This window comes from Phocoena sinus, chromosome 1 (genome assembly GCF_008692025.1).
Source record: "Phocoena sinus isolate mPhoSin1 chromosome 1, mPhoSin1.pri, whole genome shotgun sequence".
Lineage (NCBI taxonomy): Eukaryota > Metazoa > Chordata > Mammalia > Artiodactyla > Phocoenidae > Phocoena > Phocoena sinus.
This window is the reverse complement of record NC_045763.1, coordinates 142,670,907-142,692,938: the sequence shown is the minus strand read 5'-3', so window position 1 is coordinate 142,692,938 and position 22,032 is coordinate 142,670,907. Positions and strand designations below refer to the sequence as shown.

The 22,032-nt window shown below is 37.9% G+C and overlaps 1 protein-coding gene across 7 annotated transcripts in view; it reads right to left on the bottom strand.

Moving 5' to 3' along the window:
• Window positions 1-22,032, bottom strand: part of PLA2G4A (phospholipase A2 group IVA) — a 167,985-nt gene that overhangs the window by 67,292 nt on the left and 78,661 nt on the right. For 6 of the 7 annotated variants that reach the window (XR_004351653.1, XM_032644442.1, XM_032644478.1 and 3 more), the window contains 3 exons: window positions 21,353-21,501; window positions 20,533-20,646; window positions 2,599-2,636 (listed from right to left, as the gene is read on the bottom strand). Coding sequence is in view for 6 of the 7 variants with exons in the window: in XM_032644442.1 (XP_032500333.1) it covers window positions 2,599-2,636; window positions 20,533-20,646; window positions 21,353-21,501 (301 nt within the window). In the remaining variant the exon portion in view is untranslated. Of the gene's footprint in view, window positions 1-2,598; window positions 2,637-20,532; window positions 21,262-21,352; window positions 21,502-22,032 lie in introns of all 7 variants that reach the window. The other variant, XM_032644487.1, reaches the window with a different exon arrangement.

Below are 22,032 nucleotides of genomic sequence, written 5' to 3'. Positions count from 1 at the left end.
GTTTTTGAGATTCATCTGTGTTTATAAGTAGAACTAATTCAAATATATTTACTATTATGGAGTATTTTCATTATATAATTAGAGCACAATTTATGTATCCATAAATATTGACATTATGTCCAATTTTTTTAAACTACTACAAACAGTACCACCACAAACATGTGTATACATGTGGAAAAAATTCCTATAATACATGCTCTTTAGGAAGAACACCTCACTAAATCATCACAATGGATATAAAGTACTTTTCTTATTTTACAAATGAGTAAAAAAGTAATTAGAAATCTTTCAACTGTTAACAAAATTAGCAAGTAGATATTTAAATCCAGGGTTTCTCATTCTGGAACTCATGTTCCTTGTAATGTACTATGTTGATCATTATCTTACATTAAGCACGAGAAGCATGATTTTTAAAAGATCTACAAATAAAGCAATTCACACAGATGTGTAGAAGGTATCAGTACAAAAATATCTAAAAGAAAATTCAAAATATGTTGAACAATTTTATAAATATAGTAACAGACGTATGGCTTGTGTGTGTCTTCTTTTATGTACTATCTTTAACTCTAATTTCTTTCCTGATTTTATTTTATATTTAATGGAAGACATTCCATGAAAAATTGAGTTTTTCTTTAATGAACATTTCATTTTATTTATTTTATTTTACTTTATTTTATTTATTTATGTTGGCTGTGTTGGGGTCTTCGTTGCTGTGCGCAGGCTTTCTCTAGTTGTGGTGAGCGCGGGCTACTTTTCATCACAGTGTGCAGGTTTTTCATTGTGGCGGCTTCTTTTGTTGCCGAGCACAGGCCCTCGGCACTCGGGCTTCAGTAGCTGTGGCGCGTGGGGTCAGTCGTTGTGGCGTACGGGCTTAGTTGCTCCATGGCATGTGGGAATCTTCCCGGACCAGGGATTGAACCCATGCCCCCTGCATTGGCAGGAGGATTCTTTTTTTTTTAAAATGGATCTCTACTGGAGTATAACTGCTTCACAATACTGTGTTAGTTTCTGTTGTACAACAACGTGAATCAGCCCTATGCATACATATATCCCCACATCCCCTCTCTCTTGAGCTTCCCTCCCACCCTCCCTATCCCACCTCTCTAGGTCTTCGCAAAGCAACAAGCTGATCTCCCTGTGCTATGCTGCTGCTTCCCACTAGCTAACTATTGTACATTCGGTAGTGTATATATGTTGATGCTACTCTCACTTCGCCCCAGCTTCCCCCTCCCCTCCCCCGCCATGTCCTCAAGTCCATTCTCTGTGTCTATGTCTTTATTCCTGCACTGCCACTAGGTTCATCAGTACCTTTTTTTTTTTTTTTTTTTTTAGATTTCATATATATGTGTTAGCATACGGTATTTGTTTTTCTCTTTCTGCATTACTTCACTCTGGCAGGCGGATTCTTAATCGCCACGAGGGAAATCCAACATTTCATTTTAGAGTCAAGACAAATTAACATATAAAAATAGAGTTTGATTAAAGTTCACTGTAAATATATAGTAAATTGCTTCTGGATCTATGTATGCATTTAGCTGAGGTTTTTTTTTACCTACATTTCTTTGATAACTCTGCTTTATTAAAGCATAATTTTGTCCTAATTACACCAGTGGAGATCATTTCCCATTAAAACAAATAGCATTATTTGCATAGTCAAGTAACAAAAATATTTCTAATCTCATGCCAAAATATACCGCTTGTAAGCAAGAATCGATGTAATTGAAAATAACACAACTAAAAAAGTTGGACTGTCCTTTGATACATGCTGACATATATTGAATGACAGTAGTAATTTATGTAATAATTTTTTAAGTTGAACCAACATTTTCCGGGGATCAAAACAAGAGAAATACCTAAACCCAATGTCAATGTATCCATCATCATTCATTTAGCAAATCATAAGAAATGAGAATGCTACATTAATTTTGTGATGTTCGTGTAAATAAAATGTGTCCTAGTAACTCTGGTAAAACCCACTTCAACAGGAAAGTTCAAAGAGATGCAGAGAGGTTGAGACAGGTGGGATCTATCAACCTCAGCATGAGGTCAGAGATGAGCTAATTCTCAAGGCAGGCCTGACTCCCCTAAGACTCACCATATGAAAATAAATAAATGAATTTTCAACATTCATCTTTGGAGACCACTTTGAAAGAGCAACACACATCATGGGACTTAACCATTTGTTTTCCTGATGATCATTATGAACAAAGTCTCAATTTTCAGTTTTTCCTTGTATAGTTTCCTGTGTATGTTCACTGTCATATTTTTTAATACCTATCTGAATCAGCAATGAAAATAGGCTTCAATAGCTATATTTATTTCTATGGGAATATATACTTAACTTGAGGAAGAGCCCCTTCTAAAGGCTCTTCTTCTGACATTTATGATTTAACTACCAAACTACTGGAAAACTAAGCAAAGAATATTAGTTTTTTCTTTTTAATACTGTAGTTATTAGGAGAGAGCTAAAAAAACCCAAAGTACATTTAATGCATTTTTGATACTCAAAGGTGTCAGAGTTATTTCATATATTAAAAGTGTACTCTTTAACAATTAAAATCAGTCAGTGGATCCAGCCAACGAAATAAATGGACTTACCAAACTTCAAGAGACATTTCCAGAATCATTTCAGTGACCTAGGATAGATATATTAGTCAGATTAGGGTCATAAAATGGAAGTGTATTATATATAACGCAAACAAAGTCAAAATAATTTTTGAGCGACAGATTATTTTCAACCTAAAAATATACTAAAAATAAAAGTAACATAGCTCCATGAAGACCCTAAATTATAGGTGTATCTCAATAAATAAATTTTTGCTATTTTTCATGAGATAAGCCTACTTTCTACATCATTTGTGCCACGCGGCATGTGGGATCTTAATTTCCCAACCAGGGATTGAACCTGTTCCCCCTGCAGTGGAAGCACAGAGTCTTAACCGCTGGACTGCCAGAGAAATCCTATAAGTCAGCGGTCCCCAACGTTTTTGGCACCAGGGACCGGTTTTGTGGAAGACAATTTTTCCACAGATTGGCAGGGGGGATGGTTTTGGTATGATTCAAGCGCATTACATTTACTGTGCATTTTATTTCCATTATTATTACATTGTCATATATAATGAAATAATTACACAACTCACCATAATGCTGACAGGAGACGGAGCTCAGGCAGTAATGCGAGCGATGGGGAGCAGCTGTAAATACAGATGAAGCTTTGCTCACTCGCCTGCAGCTCGCCTCCTGCTGTGCGGCCTTGTTCCTAACAGGCCACAGACTGGTACTGGTCCACGGCCCATGGCTTGGGGACCCTGCTATACATCATTTTAACAACCATAAGAATTGTCTTGGCATGGTTGTTTTCCTTCTTCATTAAAAAGAAGCAGTGTATACCAAAACCATTACTCAAATATCGTAAAAACTTCCTGAGATCTAAAAATATGAAGATGTGTATCATTATTCTGGGGCTGTCTGGGCCTCAGAATCAGAGGCCAAAGTTAAAGAAAACCTGGGTGAAAATTAACACTTGTGCATTTGTGACAAGTGCAGGCTATAGTAAACTGAAGACAGAATGCCTATCCAAGGTGGACAGCAGGACCCAGGGGCCAACAAACTGTGGTCAGCTTAAGAAACATCTACAAATGGGATGTGGGGCTCAGGTTTTTATTTTTTCAACACTATATGAACCAACCAAACTTATGGGAGGAATCCATCCTGTCAGTGGGCCAATTTGGGTTTAATAAAAAAAGGAATTACTAATATCCACAGAGAAAAGGGGTATTAAAAGATGTCTTTCCAGAGGCTATAAATCTGTAGTATAGAAAGGACTTCTCAATACTATCCCTGCCATTAGTTATGAATAATGTAACTTTAGATTGTTGAGAGAACCAAATAAGAAAATGTTTCGAAGTTTCCTGCACAAGTGTAAGATGGTGCTATTATTTTTATTACATCAGTTACCATAAGAATATAGCTAGAATGAACCTGTTGAATACCTTCAAATAGAACAGAACTAGGATATGCCTCTTAAAATGGGAAGAGGATATTTTTTGAGCCAACATAAAATGCTATAGATTATTGGCTTTTTCTTTTTTGGTTTCAGGGGATGGAAAGAAATAAACTAGAAGGAGCTTTCCAAAATGTTAAAATAAGTTCATGGATAATGCTCAGTACTGAATTTTAGTAGTAAGAAAAAGGTATGGAAATTATCTGTCCAAAATTTTGCCTTTCCCACTAAATCGTAAGTTCTGTCTTAAATAGGTCTCTATTACATGTTCATTGCACAGTATTTGGCATACAACATACAATCAATAAGTATCCATTGAATTATTGTGCATGTGTGTGTGGAGCGGGAGCACATCAGGCATCTTTTCCTGTCAAGAAATATCTCATTGGGAGATTGGTTCAAGATGGCGGAGTAGAAGGACGTGTGCTCACTCCCTCTTGCAAGAGCACCAGAATCCCAACTAACTGCTTAACAATCACTGAAAGGAAGACATTGGAACTCAACAAAAAAGATACCCCACATCCAAAGACAATGGAGAAGCCACAATGAGACGGTAAGAGGGGTGCAATCACAATAAAATCAAATCCCATAACCACTGGGTGGGTGACTCACAAACTGGAGAACACTTATACCACAGAAGTCCACCCACTGGAGTAAAGGGTCTGAGCCCCACATCAGGCTTCCCAACCTGGGGGTCTGGCAACAGGAGGAGGAATTCCCAGAGAATCAGACTTTGAGGGCTCGTTGGATTTGATTGCAGGATGTCTACAGGACTGGGGGAAACAGAGACTCCACTCTTGGAGGGCAAACACAAAGTACTGTGTGCATCAGGAGCCAGGGGGAAGGAGCAGTAACTCCATAGGAGACTGAACCAGAGCTACCTACTAGTGTTGGAGGGTCTCCTGCAGAGGTGGGGGGTGTCTCTGGCTCACTGTGGAGGCACGGACACTGGCAGCAGAAGTTCTGGGAAGTACTCCTTGGCATGAGCCCTCCTGGAGTCCGACATTTGCCCCAGCAAAGAGCCTATAGCCTCCAGAACTGAGTTGCCTCAGACCAAACAACAAACAGAGAGGGAACTCACTCCATGCATCAGCAGAAAAGCAGATTGAAGTTTTACTGAGCTCTGCCCACCAGAGCAACACCCAGCTCTACCCACCACCAGTCCCTCCCATCAGGAAGTTTGCACAAGCGTCTTAGATAGTCTCATCCTCCAGAGAGCAGACAGAAGAAAGAAGAACTACATTACTACAGCCTGTGGAACAAAAACCACATTCACAGAAAGATAGACAAAATGAAAAGGTAGAGGACTATATACCAGATGAAAGAACAAGACACAACCCCAGAAAAACAACTAAATGAAGTGGAGCTAGGCAACCTTCCAGAAAAATAATTCAGAATAATGATAGTGAAGATGATCCAAGACCTCAGAAAAAGAATGGAGGCAAAGACTGAGAAAATACAAGAAATGTTTAATAAAGACCTAGGATTAAAGAAAAAACACTTAGAAGAATTAAAGAAGAAACAAACAGAGATGAACAATACAACTGAAATGAAAAATACACTAGATGGAATCAATAGTAGAATAACTGAGGCAGAAGAATGGATAGCTGACCAGGAAGATAGAATGGTGGAAATCACTGCCATGGAACAGATAAAGAAAAAAGAATGAAAAGAAATGAAGACAGACTAAGAGACATCTGGGACAACATTAAACGCACCAACATTCACATTATAGGGGTCCCAGAGAAGAAGAGAGAGAAAAACGGCCTGGGAAAATATTTGAAGATTTTATAGTCGAAAACTTCCCTAACATGGGAAAGGAAATAGCCACCCAAGTCCAGGAAGCACAGAGAGTCCCAGGCAGGATAAACCCAAGCAGAAACAGGCCGAGACACATAGTAATCACATTGACAAGAATTAAAAACAAAGAAAAATTATTAAAAGCAACAAGGGGAAAATGACAAATAACATACAAGGGAACTCCCATAAGGTTAACAGCTGATTCCTCAGCAGAAACTCTACAAGCCAGAAGGGAGTGGCATGATATATTTAAAGTGATGAAAGGGAAGAACCTAAACCAAGATTACTCTACCCAGCAAGGATCTCAGTCAGACTTGACAGAGAAATCAAAAGCTTTACAGACAAGTAAAAGCTAAGAGAATTCAGCACCACCAAACCAGCTCTACAACAAATGCTAAAGGAACTTCTCTAAGTGGGAAACACAAAAGAAGGGGACCTACAAAAACAAACCCAAAACAATTAAGAAAATGGTAATAGGAACATACATATCAATAATCACCTTAAATATGAATGGATTAAATGCTCCAACTAAAAGACACAGGCTTGCTGAATGGATACAAAAACAAGATCCATGTATATGCTGTCTGCAAGAGACCCACTTCAGACCTAGGGACACATACAGACTGAAAGTGAAGGGATGGAAAAAGATATTCCATGCAATTGGAAATCAAAAGAAAGCTCTAGTAGCAATACTCATATCAGATAAAATAGACCTTAAAGTAAAGAATGTTACAAGAGACAAGGAAGGACACTACGTAATGACCAAGGGATCAATCCAAGAAGAAGATATAACAATTATAAATATATATGCACCCAACATAAGAGTGCCTCAATACATAAGGCAAATGCTAACAGCTCTAAAAGACGAAACAGACAGTAACATAATAATAGTGGGGGACTTTAACAACTCACTTACACCAATGCACAGATCACCCGACAGAAAATTAATAAGGAAACACAAGCTTTAAATGACACAATAGACCAGATACATTTAACTGATATTTATAGGACATTCCATCTGAAAACTACAGATTACAGTTTCGTCTCAAGGGCACACGGAACATTCTCCAGGATAGATCACATCTTGGGTCACAAATCAACCTGTGGTAAATTTAAGAAAACTGAAATCAAATCAAGCATCTCCTCTGACCACAACACTATGAAATTAGAAATCAATTACATTGAAAAAAACGTAAAAAGCACAAACACATGGAGGCTAAACAATATGTTACTAAACAACCAATAGATGACTGAAGAAATCAAAGAGGAAGTCAAAACATACCTAGAGACAAATGACAATGAAAACATGACAATCCAAAACCTATGGGATGCAGCAAAAGCAGTTCTAAGAGGGAAGTTTATAGCAACACAATCCTACCTCAAGAAACAAGAAAAATCACAAATAAACAATCTAACCTTACACCTTAAGGAACTAGACAAAGAAGAACAAACAAAACCCAAAGTTTGTAGAAGGAAAGAAATCATAAATATCAGACCAGAAATAAATGAAATAGAAACAGAGAAAACAGTAGATCAATAAAACTAAAAGGTGTTTCTTTGAAGAGATAAACAAAATTGATAAACCTTTAGCCAGATTCATCAAGAAAAAGAGGGAGAGGACTCAAATCAATAAAATTAGAAAGGAAAAAGTAGAAGTTACAATGGACACCACAGAAATACAAAGCATCCTAGGAGACTACTACAAGTGACTCTATGCCAATAAATTGGACAACCTGGAAGAAACGGACAAATTCTTTGAAAGGTATAACCTCCTAAGACTGAACCAGGAGAAATAGAAAATATGAACAGACCAATCAAAAGTAATGAAATTGAAACTGGGATTAAAAATCTTCCAACAAACAAAAGCCCTGGACCAGATGGCTTCACAGGGGAATTCTATCAAACATTTAGAGAATAGCTAACACCCATCCTTCTCAAGCTCTTCCAAAAAATTGCAGAGGAAAGAACACTCCTAAACTCATTCTACAAGGTCACCATCACCCTGATACCAAAGCCAGACAAAGATACTACAAAGAAAGATAATTACAGACCAATATCACTGATGAATATAGATGCAAAACTCCTCAACAAAATACTAGCAAACAGATTCCAACAACACATTTAAAGGATCATACACCATGATCAAGTGGGATTTATCCCAGGGATGCAAGGATTCTTCAATATATACAAATTAATCAATGTGATACACCATATTAATATACTGAAGAATAAAAACCATATGATCATCTCAGTAGATGCAGAAAAAGCTTTTGACAAAATTCAACACCCATTTATGATAAAAATTCTCCTGAAAGTGGGCACAGAGGGAACCTACCTCAACAGAATAAAGGCCATATATGACAAACCCACAGCAAACATCCTTTTCAATGGTGAAAAACAGAATGCATTTCCTATAAGATCAGGAATGAGACAAGGATGTTGACACTCATCACCATTATTCAACATAGTTTTGGAAGTCCTAGCTACAGTAATCAGAGAAGAAAAAGTAATAAAAGGAATACAAATTGGAAAAGTAGAAGTAAAACTGTCACTGTTTACAGATGATATGATACTATACATAGAGAATCCTAAAGATGCCACCAGAAAACTACTAGAGCTTATCAATGAATTTGATAGAGTTGCAGGATACAAAATTAATGCACAGAAATCTCCTGCATTCCTATACACTAACAATGAAAGATCAGAAAGAGAAATTAAGGAAACACTCCCATTTACCATTGCAACAAAATGAATAAAATATCTAGAAATAAACCTACCTAAGGAGGTAAAAGATCTGTACTCGGAAAACTAAGACACTGATGAAAGAAATCATAGATGACACAAACAGATGGAGAGCTATACCATGTTCTTGGATTGAAAGAATCAATATTGTGAAAATGACTATACTACCCAAAGCAATCAACCGATTCAATGCAATGCCTATCAAATTACCAGTGACATTTTTTACAGAACTAGAACAAAAAATCTTAAAATTTGTATGGAGACACAAAAGACCCCGAATAGCCAAAGCAGTCTTGAGGGGAAAAAAACGTAGCTGGAGGAATCAGGCTCCCTGACTTCAGACTATACTACAAAGCTACAGTAATCAAGACAATATGGTACTGGCACAGAAACAGTAATATAGATCAATGGAACAGGATAGAAAGCCCAGAGATAAACACATGCACCCAGGTCAACTAATCTATGACAAAGGAGGCAAGGATATACAATGGAGAAAAGACAGTCTCTTCAATAAGTGGTGCTGGGAAAACTGGGCAGCTACACATGAAAGAATGAAATTAGAACACTCCGTAACACCTTACACAAAAATAAACTCAAAATGGATTAAAGACCTAAATGTAAGACCAGACACTATAAAACTCTTAAGAGGAAAACATAGGAAGAACACTCTGACATACATCACAGCAACATCTTTCGTGACCCACCTCCTGGAGTAATGGAAATAAAAACAAAAATAAGCATACGGGACCTAATGAAAGTTTTTGCACAGCAAAGGAAACCATAAACAAGATGAAAAGACAGCCCTCAGACTGGGAAAAAATATTTGCAAATTAATCAATGGATGAAGGATTAATCTCCAAAATATATAAACAGCTCATGGAGCTCAATATTAAAAAAAAACAAACAACCCAATGAAAAAATGGGCAGAAGACCTAAATGGACACTTCTCCAAACAAGACATACAGATGTCCAAGAGGCACATGAAAAGCTGCTCAACATCACTAATTATTAGAGAAATGCAAATCAAAACTACAATGAGGTATCACCTCACACTGGTTAGAATGGGCATCATCAAAAAATCTACAAACAGCAAATGCTGGAGAGGGTGTGGAAAAAGGGAACCCTCTTGCACTGTTTGGTGGGAATGTAAGTTGATACAGGCATATGGAGAATGGTATGGAGGTTCCTTGAAAAACTAAAAATATAATTATCATATGACACAACAATCCCACTACTGGGCATATACCCAGAGAAAACCATAATTCAAAAAGATACATGCACCCCATACAATGCAATGTTCATTGCAGCACTATTTACAATAGCCAGGTCATGGAAGCAACTTAAATGCCCATTGACAGACAAATGGATAAAGAAGATGTGGTACTTATATACAATGGAATATTACTCAGCCATAAAAAGGAATGAAATTGGGTCATTTGTAGAGATGTGGTTGGACTTGTCATACAGAGTGAAGTCAGAAAAAGAAAAACAAGTATCATATATTAACACATATATGTGGAATCCAGAAAAATGGTGCAGATGAAACTGTTTGCAAGGCAGAAATAGAGACACAGATGTAGAGAAGAAACATATGGACACCAAGGGGGGAAGGCAAGTGTGGGGGTTCGTGATGGGATGAATTGGGAGGTTGGAATTGACATGTATACACTGATGTGTATAAAATAGATAACAAATAAGAACCTGCTGTATAAAAAATTAAATTAAATTAAAAAAAATTTTCATTGCTACTAGCAATAAAATCATGGGCTGGTCCCACCCAGACAGCAGTTCCTACGTGTGGAATTCTATGAATAGAAATATTACTTTGAAGTCAATAAAATAATCAAGAATCCTAGTACAAATGGAATTATACATGCCCCGATGAACTGTAGTTCAGTTTTAAGTCAAAAAGACAATTGGGTTCTAAACAATTAATGTAATTGCTGTGCATTCTATCAATGAAAGCACTGCTCAGACCACATCCTAGCACATCCCCATTTCCACTTTCAAATGGAGTCTTTCCCAAAGTGGGCTTGGAAAACATTTAATATTGAATGGGGTCACTTCTTCAGATATTTAGTTAGAAAAATGAGACATGGGTAAAACACAGTCTGCTTGTTTTAAAGAAATACATGAAAGCTGCTATTAAAATGAGACTAGATTTACGGTTTTTATCTGTAAAGGGCAAAAGCACCAAGGAAGAATGGAAATTAAAAGAACAAGAATACAGCTCAATATGAAGTTTGAGCTGAGCTTGAGCTCAATATTTAGTTTCCAGTCTAACAAATGGGAAGATTCAAAGCTGGAATGGGCTTCCTATTCCCATGTGCCATCTCATGACAGAAAATGTTTGGGAAAAAGCTGGCTTCTCAACTGGCAGATCCCTAAACATTTTACATTTTAAAATATTTGATGCCTCGGAATTCCCTGGCAATCCAGTGGTTAGGACTCTGTGCTTTCCCTTCTGAGGGTATGGGTTCAATCCCTGGTCGGGGAACTAAAATCCCACAAGCTGTGCAGCACAGCCAAAAAAAAGAAAAGAAAAAAATCTGATGCCTGAATATATCTAATGACTACTTGTCCCAACAATTTAACAAAAGGAAAATCAGCTGTGCTATGTTTATGTTCATATTTGTCTTCTCCATAAGAATATCCCTTCTACGTCCATCTGCAACATTTCTTGGCTGAGACATCCATGATCCTAGACAGACTGCTAAGACTCTTTAAATGAAAGCAGGATGAGAGAAGACAAAACACAGGATTTTTCCACCATTCGGAGTGTTACAGAAGGTGCTGCCATGTTTCTTGTCACATGGATTCTAATCCTTACTTCCATGTGGTGCCCAAGTGGACCACTCACAACCTGGAGGAAATTTAAAATTTTCCCTCTTGATGCACTATGTTCAGACATGCTATGAAGACGGACATTCACAATCTCTCTGCGTCTTTCACCTGGAACATGTCATTCAGATAAAAGTGCCACAAAAATATGTGCTTCCTGTGAGGCATTAAACAATTATTGTAAACTCCTTCCCACACACTCCATGAAGCACTCTTCCAGGTGGCTTGCATTATCAAGGCAATTAGAAGGAAAGGCGACCAAATTTCCCTGGGTCTTCCCCACCCCATAATACTTAGCCAGGAACAAGGACAATGAAGAGAGCTCCACCTCTTCTAGGAATTATTAATGTGAGAAGCAGGCTGTACTCATTGTATGTTCTTGGGGGGAAACAACAATCTCTTTTTTGAATTCCACAGTGGAAAGCAATTTTAGACGCTTACAATGGGAGATGTTCAGTTGGGGCAAGGGAGGGGAACTATAGGAGAGAAACTATTTTTAAAAAAGCCATTTCAGACTTAAAAATAATTTTAAAAGTATCTAACCCACGAATTCTCTTGCAAACTTCCCAGGGTCATTTTGAAATAATAAAGCTAATGCAACAAGCATAGTGCCTGGCATTAAGGAAGTCATTTAAAATTATTATTTCCGGGCTCCCCTGGTGGCGCAGTGGTTGAGAGTCCGCCTGCCGATGCAGGGGACAGGGGTTCGTGCCCCGGTCCAGGAAGATCCCACTATGCCGCGGAGCGGCTGGGCCCGTGAGCCATGGCCGCTGAGCCTGTGCGTCCGGAGCCTGTGCTCCGCAACGGGAGAGGCCACAACAGTGAGAGGCCCGCGCACCACAAAATAAATAAATGAATAAATAAAGTGTTTAAGTGTTAAAATTATCTCCAAAAGATGTACACAGTCAAATAATTTTTAACTTGAAAATCTATCCTATTAGTAAAGAGCTCATCAAATATGCCATGCCTTCTCTTACTAAAATACTCCAGTATTTACAAACTTCACTTTCAATAAAACTTTATTTTGAATTCTGATCCCTCCTGAGTCAATTTACTCTTTTTTTTTTTTTTTTTGCGGTACGTGGGCCTCTCACTGTTGTGGCCTCTCCCGTTGCAGAGCACAGGCTCCGGACGCGCAGGCCCAGCGGCCATGGCTCACGGGCCCAGCCGCTCCATGGCATGTGGGATCTTCCTGGACCGGGGCACGAACCCGTGTCCCCTGCATCAGCAGGCGGACTCTCAACCACTGCGCCACCAGGGAAGCCCCAATTCACTTTTTTTCCCCCCTTGGTAGAAACAAAGAGCAACTTATTGCCATGTTGATTCAATAATCATTTATATCTTTCAAGAGAATTACATAATATTTTTTGCTTTGCCTGTATTTACCTGACCTATGCAAGATAGCAAATAAAATTATATCCAAAAAAAGGGCAACTTTTGCAAAAAATCATGTTTCCATAAACTGTAACTTCATCCTATGAAGAAGTAATCATATGTGGATCTAACAAATAGGCAATTCAAGTGCAGAGTAGAAGTTACAATCCCACCAATACAAACAAGGTCACATGTAAATAAATTTTGCATGTTTAAAATTGAATGATACACTGCTAAAATCATCTTTTTAAACACATGTGACTTTTTGATAACACCAAAAACTAACATTTTTTTGACTGAGATATAATTGCCATATAACATATTAGTTTCAGGTATGTAACATAATGATTCAATATTTGTGTATAATGCAAAATGATCACCACAGTAAGTCTAGTTAATATATCTAATTTCTTAATTAATTTAGCATTTATTACCAGGAATCATATAATCCATCACCCAAGAATTCAGGATAATTGTGTCTCCCCAGATAACCCAGACAGTCTTAAAAGATTTGAAAGATTAAAAAGCACACTATTTTCCCTGTAGCCATGTTTCACTCTATCACACAGAGCTTTCTTCCTTTTATTAGACAACAATCTCTTTGCTCTTAATTTAAGGTCCCTTTTCTTTATATGGACACTGGAAATTCAGAAAGAGCTGTGTAATCATCAGCTATCATACAATAAACCAGATTTCCTAGAGCACTAGTAACAAGCCAAAACACTATCTTTTTTTCTCCAAATGGAAATCTCTCACATTCTTGTTTTTCTGTTTTTTAAACTTCATTTACTTTCATTATGCCCGTCTGAGCACTTCCCAGATTTTCTATATTTCCCATAAATGCATTCAGAAATGAGAGTGTCTGGGCTTCCCTGGTGGCGCAGTGGTTGGGAGTCCGCCTGCCGATGCAGGGGCACGGGTTCATGCCCCGGTCCGGGAAGTTCCCACATGCGACGGAGCGGCTGGGCCCGTGAGTCATGGCCGCTGAGCCTGTGCGTCCAGAGCCTGTGCTCCACAACGGGAGAGGCCACAGCGGGGAGGGGCCCGCGTACCGCAAAAAAAAAAAAAAGGAAGTGTCTGATGTGTGTCAGGCTGGGTAACAACAGTAAATAGGCTGAAAGTGTTCTAGTCCCTGATGGAGCTTAGGTCCAGAAGAGGACCCCAAGGATACAAGAGCACTCTAAAATGCCCTGTAATTTAAAAGTTATAAACTGTAGAAGTATGAAAACAGACTCACTTAAGTTTCCATTGATAGTGTTCCAAAATAAAAATGCATTCTCTCATAAAGCCAGGAATTATTTGACCTTCGTCTGACCTCTGCCCTGCATCAATGTAATGGCATTCACATCTTAGCCAAAGATCTCCCAAATTTCTCACAAAATTATATATTTCTCTTGTTTTCCCTCCAAAGTCTGCTTGGTCTCATTCACTTTGCTAAATTGTTGTCTTTGTCTTCACACATCAATACATGGTTTTCCAATGAAATCATCCTGATACTGACTCGCCATCAAAACTCCCATTTTTTAAAAGTTTTGTCACTATCTCTTCTATAGAACTCTTTCATTCATTTTCAAGTTGCAATCAGGAATGAGCAAAAATCAAAGAAAGCATTCAGCCAAAATTAGATACCACAGAAACAGTGAGACATGGCTGTTTTTAAACAATAACACTAACTTCTAAATAAATATGTCAACTTAAAACACGACACAGTGGAAAATCAGAGGCTACCTTCCTCAGAATATTGGCCAAGATAAAGATTCATCTAGAGAATAAAGAAGTGTAATTTTTCCCTGTCTTACTTCCAAATCTTAGCATGTTCACGATTTTCTTGAAGTGGGCTACTTTGTTTACACAAAACACACTAAATTTGGAAGAAACTCTTTCTGCTTTAAAATGGGATATTGCAACCCAAAGCCACACTTAATATATTCAGTAATGGGTGACTAGAGCATTCTTGATTTTGAACTGTGTTGAAACAATGATTACTAAATTTATAGGCTCTACCCGTATATAAATAAGTTCATTTCAATCAGTAAGTTCAAACAAATAAGTAAGTGTAGTAGTCAGTTAAGTCAGTTTCATGAAGCACTTGACAAATAGTTCAATCTGGCCAGTATAATTAAATGAGAATATCTAATATTTATTTACTGTTTACTGGGCCAGGCACTGTTCTAAAACTCTCCATGTATTAACACATTTAACCATAACCACAACCTTTAGAGGTAGGTATGATATATATACAGCTCTGTTTCACAAAGGGGCATGCAAGGTGAAGAGAAAAAAAATAACTTGTCTGACATCACACAGTGAATAAGTAGCCGAATCATGATTCCAACCAGACGGTGGCTGTCTGACTCGGAGCCTGGGGTCAAAAGCTGCACGTCCCACCAGTTTCTCTCAAATGACAACTCTGACACTCTCTAAACTTATGATTCCAACAAGCACAACCTAACTTGGATTTTATAAATGTTAGCTGGGAAACAAAACTGTGGACCCAAATTGGCTTTCTCCTTAAAAAAATAAATAAAAATTTAAAAAAGGGAGAGAGAGCATTCTGAAATTGAGTTGAATGATAAATCATAGTCTCCGGAAAAGCTGAAAAAATTCCTGCTTTCCAACTTTAGTCGATCCTCACTGCCACTAAGCAATCATTCCATTCCACTCTTACTGACGCATTAAAGCTAATGCTACACTTTGTTCAAGTCACCCCGTATTCCTCATACCTCCCACTTTCAACAGAGGTAGTCTGCTAAAGCTGCGTCAGCCTTCTTATTTTTAATATCAAACATTCTTTATCTTTACCTACCAACTTTTGGTTTAGTAATACTTCTGAGGAAAAAGCCAAATGCTGTTTGCTCTAAATTCCCCATTACTTGGTCAGAAATCTTCCATGACTCACTGCTGTCAATAAGATAATATCTAAAGCCAGCTTCCTGAATTTGGGCTCTGCTAAAGTTTGATCCCCATGTACCTGTTCTTCCTTCACGTACAAATGCTCTGGTCCCCTGGCACTTGTCTAGACACCATTTCCTGAGCATGCTTGTCTTTTCTAGTCCCAGAACTGTGAGCAAGGCCTCAGGCTGTTCTCTCCACCAGAATGGCCTTCCACCCCTTTAGTGATCCAACCACATCCTTCCTTTAGGAACAAGCCCATGCCATTGATAACCACTGTAACCCACAATGGTCCACAGTAACCCCATGCCCCACCCTCATCTCTTCCTACTCTCCCTACTACTCTCTGTGTTCCAGCCATGCTCTCCTCCTTGCTGTTACTCAACAAGCCAGGCAAACTTCTGCTTCAGGACCTTCCTACTCAGAGTGGCTTCTCCCCTCAGGTATCATCAGAGATGCTTTTCTCAGCCACAGTTTTGGAACTGCATTTGCAACCCTCTTCACACACATATGCATACTCTCCTCTCCTCCTTCCTTGGTTTATTTAGCACTTATCTCTATCACTATCCAACACAGGCATCTTATTTATCTTACTAAGTAGAATGTAAGTTCCAGGAGGGTAGGGATTCCTGTTTGTTTTACTTATTTCTGAACAGGTAGTGCCTAAAGACTGTCTGACACACAGTAAGTGCTCAATAGTTATTTGTGAAATGAATGAATGGATGAATAATTCCTTCTTATAACTCTCATTGTATACATTGTCTACACAATTTATTTAGCACTTACAATTATAAATTTGTAAATAATGAACTCTAGTTGATGATATGCTGAAGTCTTTAGGGATGAAGCATACTATTGTCTGCAGTTTGTGTTTCAATGTATCAAGATGGGGAATTCCCTGGCGGTCCAGTGGTTAGGACTCCACAGTTTCACTGCAGAGGGCCCGGGTTCCATCCCTGGTTGGGGCACTAAGATCCCACAAACCAAATGGCACGGCCACAAAGACAAACAAACAAACAAATAAATAAATAATGTATCAAAATGGTTTGATGGACGGACAGATAGAAAGATATGTGAAAAGCAAGTAGAATAAAATGTTAATTGTAGAATCTAGGTAGCAGTTATATGGGTATCCAATGTAGAAATATTTCAACTTTGTATATGCTTGAAAATTTTGATAATAAAATTTGAAGCAAAATATAATACCTTAGAAAGGCCTTTTTTGACTATATAAACTCACTTGCCCACCAACTGTTCTCTATCACATCCCTCTATTTTATTTTTTTCATAGTATTTATCACTAGCCGATATTGTGTTGATTATCCTTTTGCTTCCTGTTGCCTATTTACTTTCCCCATCAGCATGCAAGCTCCCTGGGAACCATCATCCACCATGTCCTCTGCTGTTTGCCCATCACCTAGAATATTGCCTGGAACACACTCAGTGTTTAATAAATAACTCCTAAGTAAGTAAATCAATGAATAGATAGATGCCTCATGAGACTGCTTATTATATTACTCATCAGCTTATACGTGAATGCCTACTCCTTTCCAAACAGACTATTAGTTTCTTGAAAATGAAACTTTTAATAGCTTTCTTAATATTAATTGACGTTTTAGGTACACAATAAAGGCTCAAATTCTCATATTAAAAAATAATCTATGGATAGGTCAGTACTATAAAACTGCATAATATAGATTTTTTAATACATTATCATGTTTTTCCATATCTGTAAAATGGGAAGCATTGAAAACTTCTGGGTAAAAATAGTCAAGTGAAAAATAAGATATTCTTTCTAGATCACAGAATTTTATAAATTAAAAAGTATTTAGAAATAAGTTAATGGAGGGACTACCCTAGTGGTCCAGTGGTTAAGACTGTGTGCTTCCACTGCAGGAAGCACGGGTTCCATCCCTGGTCTGGGATCTAAGATTCCGCATGCCTCCCGGTACACCTCCCCCCAAAAAGTTAATGGAAACCTTCATTTTAGAGATGAAGCAAATAAGACTCAGAGAGAAAGAATGACAACTCAAACACTCTAGAGGGAGGTTAGTAACAGACAAAATGAGAGCCCAGGTCTCCCGGTTCCCAGTTTCTACCCTGAGTGGGTAGAGCAGGACCCTGGGAATCAGGCAATCTCCACTTGGAGGCTCCTGTTCTTTCTCCAGCTGGCTCCTGGCCACAGAAATCCCTCTATGTTGACTCAGTATGAACTTTTGGATGACAAAATTTTGAAGGAGTTTTTGCTAATAATGTCTTGGCTTGAAGCATAAGTTCTTCCTTTGCCAAACTCAAGTGGTCTTTTTATTATATCAGATTGCCTTAACCATCTCCAAGAACTGTTTATAAATCTCCTCTCCCACATGATTCCCTCGCAACTTGTTTTCTCTTATAACCTCCGTGAACACTGTAGACAAAAGTCCTCCTCTGAAAGACGGGGATTCAGGGATGAGGAGGGGCTGGATGGCTTGCTTAGGACACGCCACATGGTCTGGGGGACAAATGGGGGTTCTCCCCAACCAGCCATTATGCATTTACTTTTCTCCCACTACCATCACAGGTCACCAACTCAAAGAATTGTCATTCAGACGAAAACTACAAAGGACTCTTGAAAACAGTGTAATGAAAGAAAGCTGTTGGCCAACTGTTTTCTCAAGCACACTAAGGAAAATATGTAAGCTACTTTAAATTCAGGAATGTAGAAAGTCTTTTTTAGAGCCCCAGGGTTACACACCTAAGCATAGGAAATGACAGGAGGAGAGGAAATGCATGTTTTCCTACAGTATCTTCTCTTAAAATCAGTCTTTTTGTCATAGACTGAAGGGCAGAAAAAAACATTATATTTCAGAAAGGCCAATTGTGCTTATGAAGCCCTCAACAAGGGTTTATTGAGAACCAATCCTAGCAACATGCCATAGGTAAGGTCTGCGGATGTTATAACATTTAGCCACTTCTAACTCTCTATCCCACTGCTCACCAACACATACTTGCCAAGCCATGTAACTTGTCATGCCCCAGCTTGTTTTATGCTTTCAAAATTCCATGCCTTTGCAGTTTCTACTAGAAACTAGAACGCTCATAACTGCTTCTCTGCCTACTGAAATTCTATTCTTCACAAACATTTATATACTGCTTAATATGTACCAGGCAATAAGCATTATATGTATGTACAGATACATCTATGTGAGTATTATATGTATTACTAGAATCAATTATTCTTATATATTTTATATGTAATGTTATATACTTAATAAACAAAGTAATATATAATCATAGTTTATATAAAATTATATAAATCATAATTAAATAATTAGATCTAAATGTATTTAAATGTAATATACATTATAATATATAATTATATGGATATATTATATATAAATATAACTAACTCATGTAATCATAATGATTCTCCTATGAGATATAATCTCCACTTTACAGATGAGCAAATTGAAATTCAGAGGAACTAAGTGATTTCCCCAGGATGAAACAAATGGTAAGAAACAGAGCTGGGATTTAAACACCAAATAACCTGGCTTCAAATGACAAGGTATTAACCATTATGTTCACTGTTCGACCTGCTCAAAATCATCTACTGATATGGAGCCATCTCTGGCCTCCTCTCACAACATAATCTTTCTTTATTCTGTCTTCCCCCTGCACTCTGAACACACCTCATTGATACTTATCTTACTGTGTAGTGGTTTCTTTTCATCAAATGGATCTCCCTTCATTCATTTCCTTTTCCAATCCCTACCTCTCATCCACCCCAGATGAAGATAATTGAGGGAAGAGCTTCCTGTACCATATTCTTCTTTATGTGCCTTGAACACAACACAATGGTTGGTAGACTCCAATAAACGTTTGAAAGAAGAATGAATGAAATAACTTTAAAAGAGGTAAACAGAAATGTGGGCAGTGTATCTCTTAGCACTGGGTAGAAAACATATAGAAGACATGCTTCCTGGAGCAGCTAAAGGTATCAGCAGGGAGTATGTGACTGGAGTGTCCTCAAGGCAACTGGGTCACTCTGATTACATGAACTGGTCAGGGTCCTTTGGGCTTAAGTCAGTTTCTAAATAGGTATATACTCATGGAATAAATATAAACTATGTATTAGGTCTGTAATTAGGCATTGATAACCAGTATTCCAGTTTCCTGACCAGGATTTGAGTTTGAACAGTTTAAATGATTTGGTCCCAATGAACAACACGTAATTATCATGGGGGTTCAGGAAGAGGTCATATGGGATGCTAACAGTTAGGAAAGGAGGTAGGAGTTAAGGGATAAGGAGATGTGGGTGAGGGGAGAGATTTGAAAATCATCCCAAGGAACAAAAACACCAAGCTGTTCCCCAAAAGAAGAAATTAATACACTAACCAGCTTTCTGAATCCTGGTCTACCAGTTGCTTACATTTCTCGCTATAAACTACTACACTAGTTTCCTGTAAAATTCAGAATCCAATGTTTGCTCTGTATAAATAATTTCTCTAGGGTTTTATTAATCTTAAATAAATTATTGAAATTTCAGAAATGCAGCAAACTTAAGAAAGAAAGAAAGAAAGAAAGAAAGAAAGAAAGAAAGGAAGAAAGGAAGAAAGGAAGGAAGGAAAGGAAGGAAGGAAAGGAAGGAAGGAAAGGAAGGAAGGGAAGGAAGGGAAGGAAGGGAAGGAAGGGAAGGGAGGGAGGGAGGGAGGGAAGGGGGAGGGAGGGAGGGAGGGAGGGAGGAAGGAAGGAAGGAAGGAAGGAAGGAAGGAAGGAAGGAAGGAAGGAAGACTAGGAAGGAAGTGAAGGAAGGATTTCCAAACATTAAACTCCAACTTTCCAGGTTAAGTAGATTTTATCTGACATATGGTTGAAAAATAATTCGTTGTGCTGCTTACTTGGTTGAAAATAAAAGGAACCTCTTTCTTCTCTCCCACTTTCATAGAAGATATGGGAAATATTGCTGTCCCGAGTGTTTCATCCATGACGTAATTGGCATCCATCAACGTGATCTATAGAGAGTAAAAGGTAGAGCAGAGGTATCAAATTTTTCTGGAATCTTTGGAAATTATATCTATAATCTCCATCACACTTAAAAAATGAAAATTCTCAAGTGATATTTAACAGTCATTTGAAATCCTCAATATTCAACTGGTAACAATACTTTGTCTTTTGTTTCTGAATGCCACATTTGCTTCTAACATAATAATTAATTTTTCACTTTCCTGATTGATATTATCACACTTTGAAAAATGAAACTTTATCCCCTCTCTGGGGAAATGCTATTTTTGGAATATGAGAAAGAAATTAATGTAGAAAATCTATGCAACTATTTTGGAAAAGATCTATGTGAACTTGTTTTAAAGCTAATTATTTGAACTTTAAGCTAATAAAGTTAATTTATTTTAAAGTCCTAATCAATTGACAATATTTTTATTCTATTGTACTTGGATCCTCCTTTTTCTAACAGAGCGAATATTTTCTCCAAAGCACATGAGGAGGATAACTGATTCTTCCCAGCCCCACCTAACTCCTGTATTTCCCACTGGACACTCACATAGCTTGATGTGCAGTAGCTAGAAGCTCATCTACCATATACCGCACAGCTGGACTCCAACTACAGCAAACTGAGAAGAATGAAGGCAGTGAGGGGACAAACTCAAGCATCAACCTCAACGTGGTGATGGCCATCTCACTGTCCCCAAATGACTCACTTACCTCCAAAACATTGTCCTGATTAGGATCCAAAATAAATTCAAAGGTCTCATTCCACACAGGGTTTATGTCATTATTGAAGTGTTTTGTTCTCTTCCTGCTGTCAGGGGTTGAGGAGATGAAAAGTTCCACATACGGGTCTGGAGTGTCAACTATAGACAGTAAACACAAATGAGAAGGGGGCAAAAATGTGATTAATTCCTAATTTGTTTTTATTAATATGTGTTATCAGATTATTTTCAGTGAATCTGCAATAACATATTCAAAATGTCTGAGACAAAATGATATATAATAGAAGAACGTCATAGGTTATATACTGTTTACATATTATGTCCCTGCACTTCCCAACAGTCCTGTGAGAGGGAATCATTTATTTAGTACTTTATTCAAAATTCCTCTGTCCACCTAGAGGGCACGGTCACTGCAATCAACAACTTAGTCCAACTGCTAGACAATGATAACAATCTCACTCAGCTAACCACAGCGTAACCTTCACCCCAGGACTACGATGGCAACAAGATCATGAGTTCAGGATCATCATGATTGTTTATATTAGAAAAAAAATTAACCTACTATGTTATTTGCCAAACAAAATAATGAAAGTTGGTGTGGCATAAGTATTGCTTGTAGTTATCAGGCTGCCTTATATGGTTGTACAGGTTGTGCACTGAAGAACTCTAAAG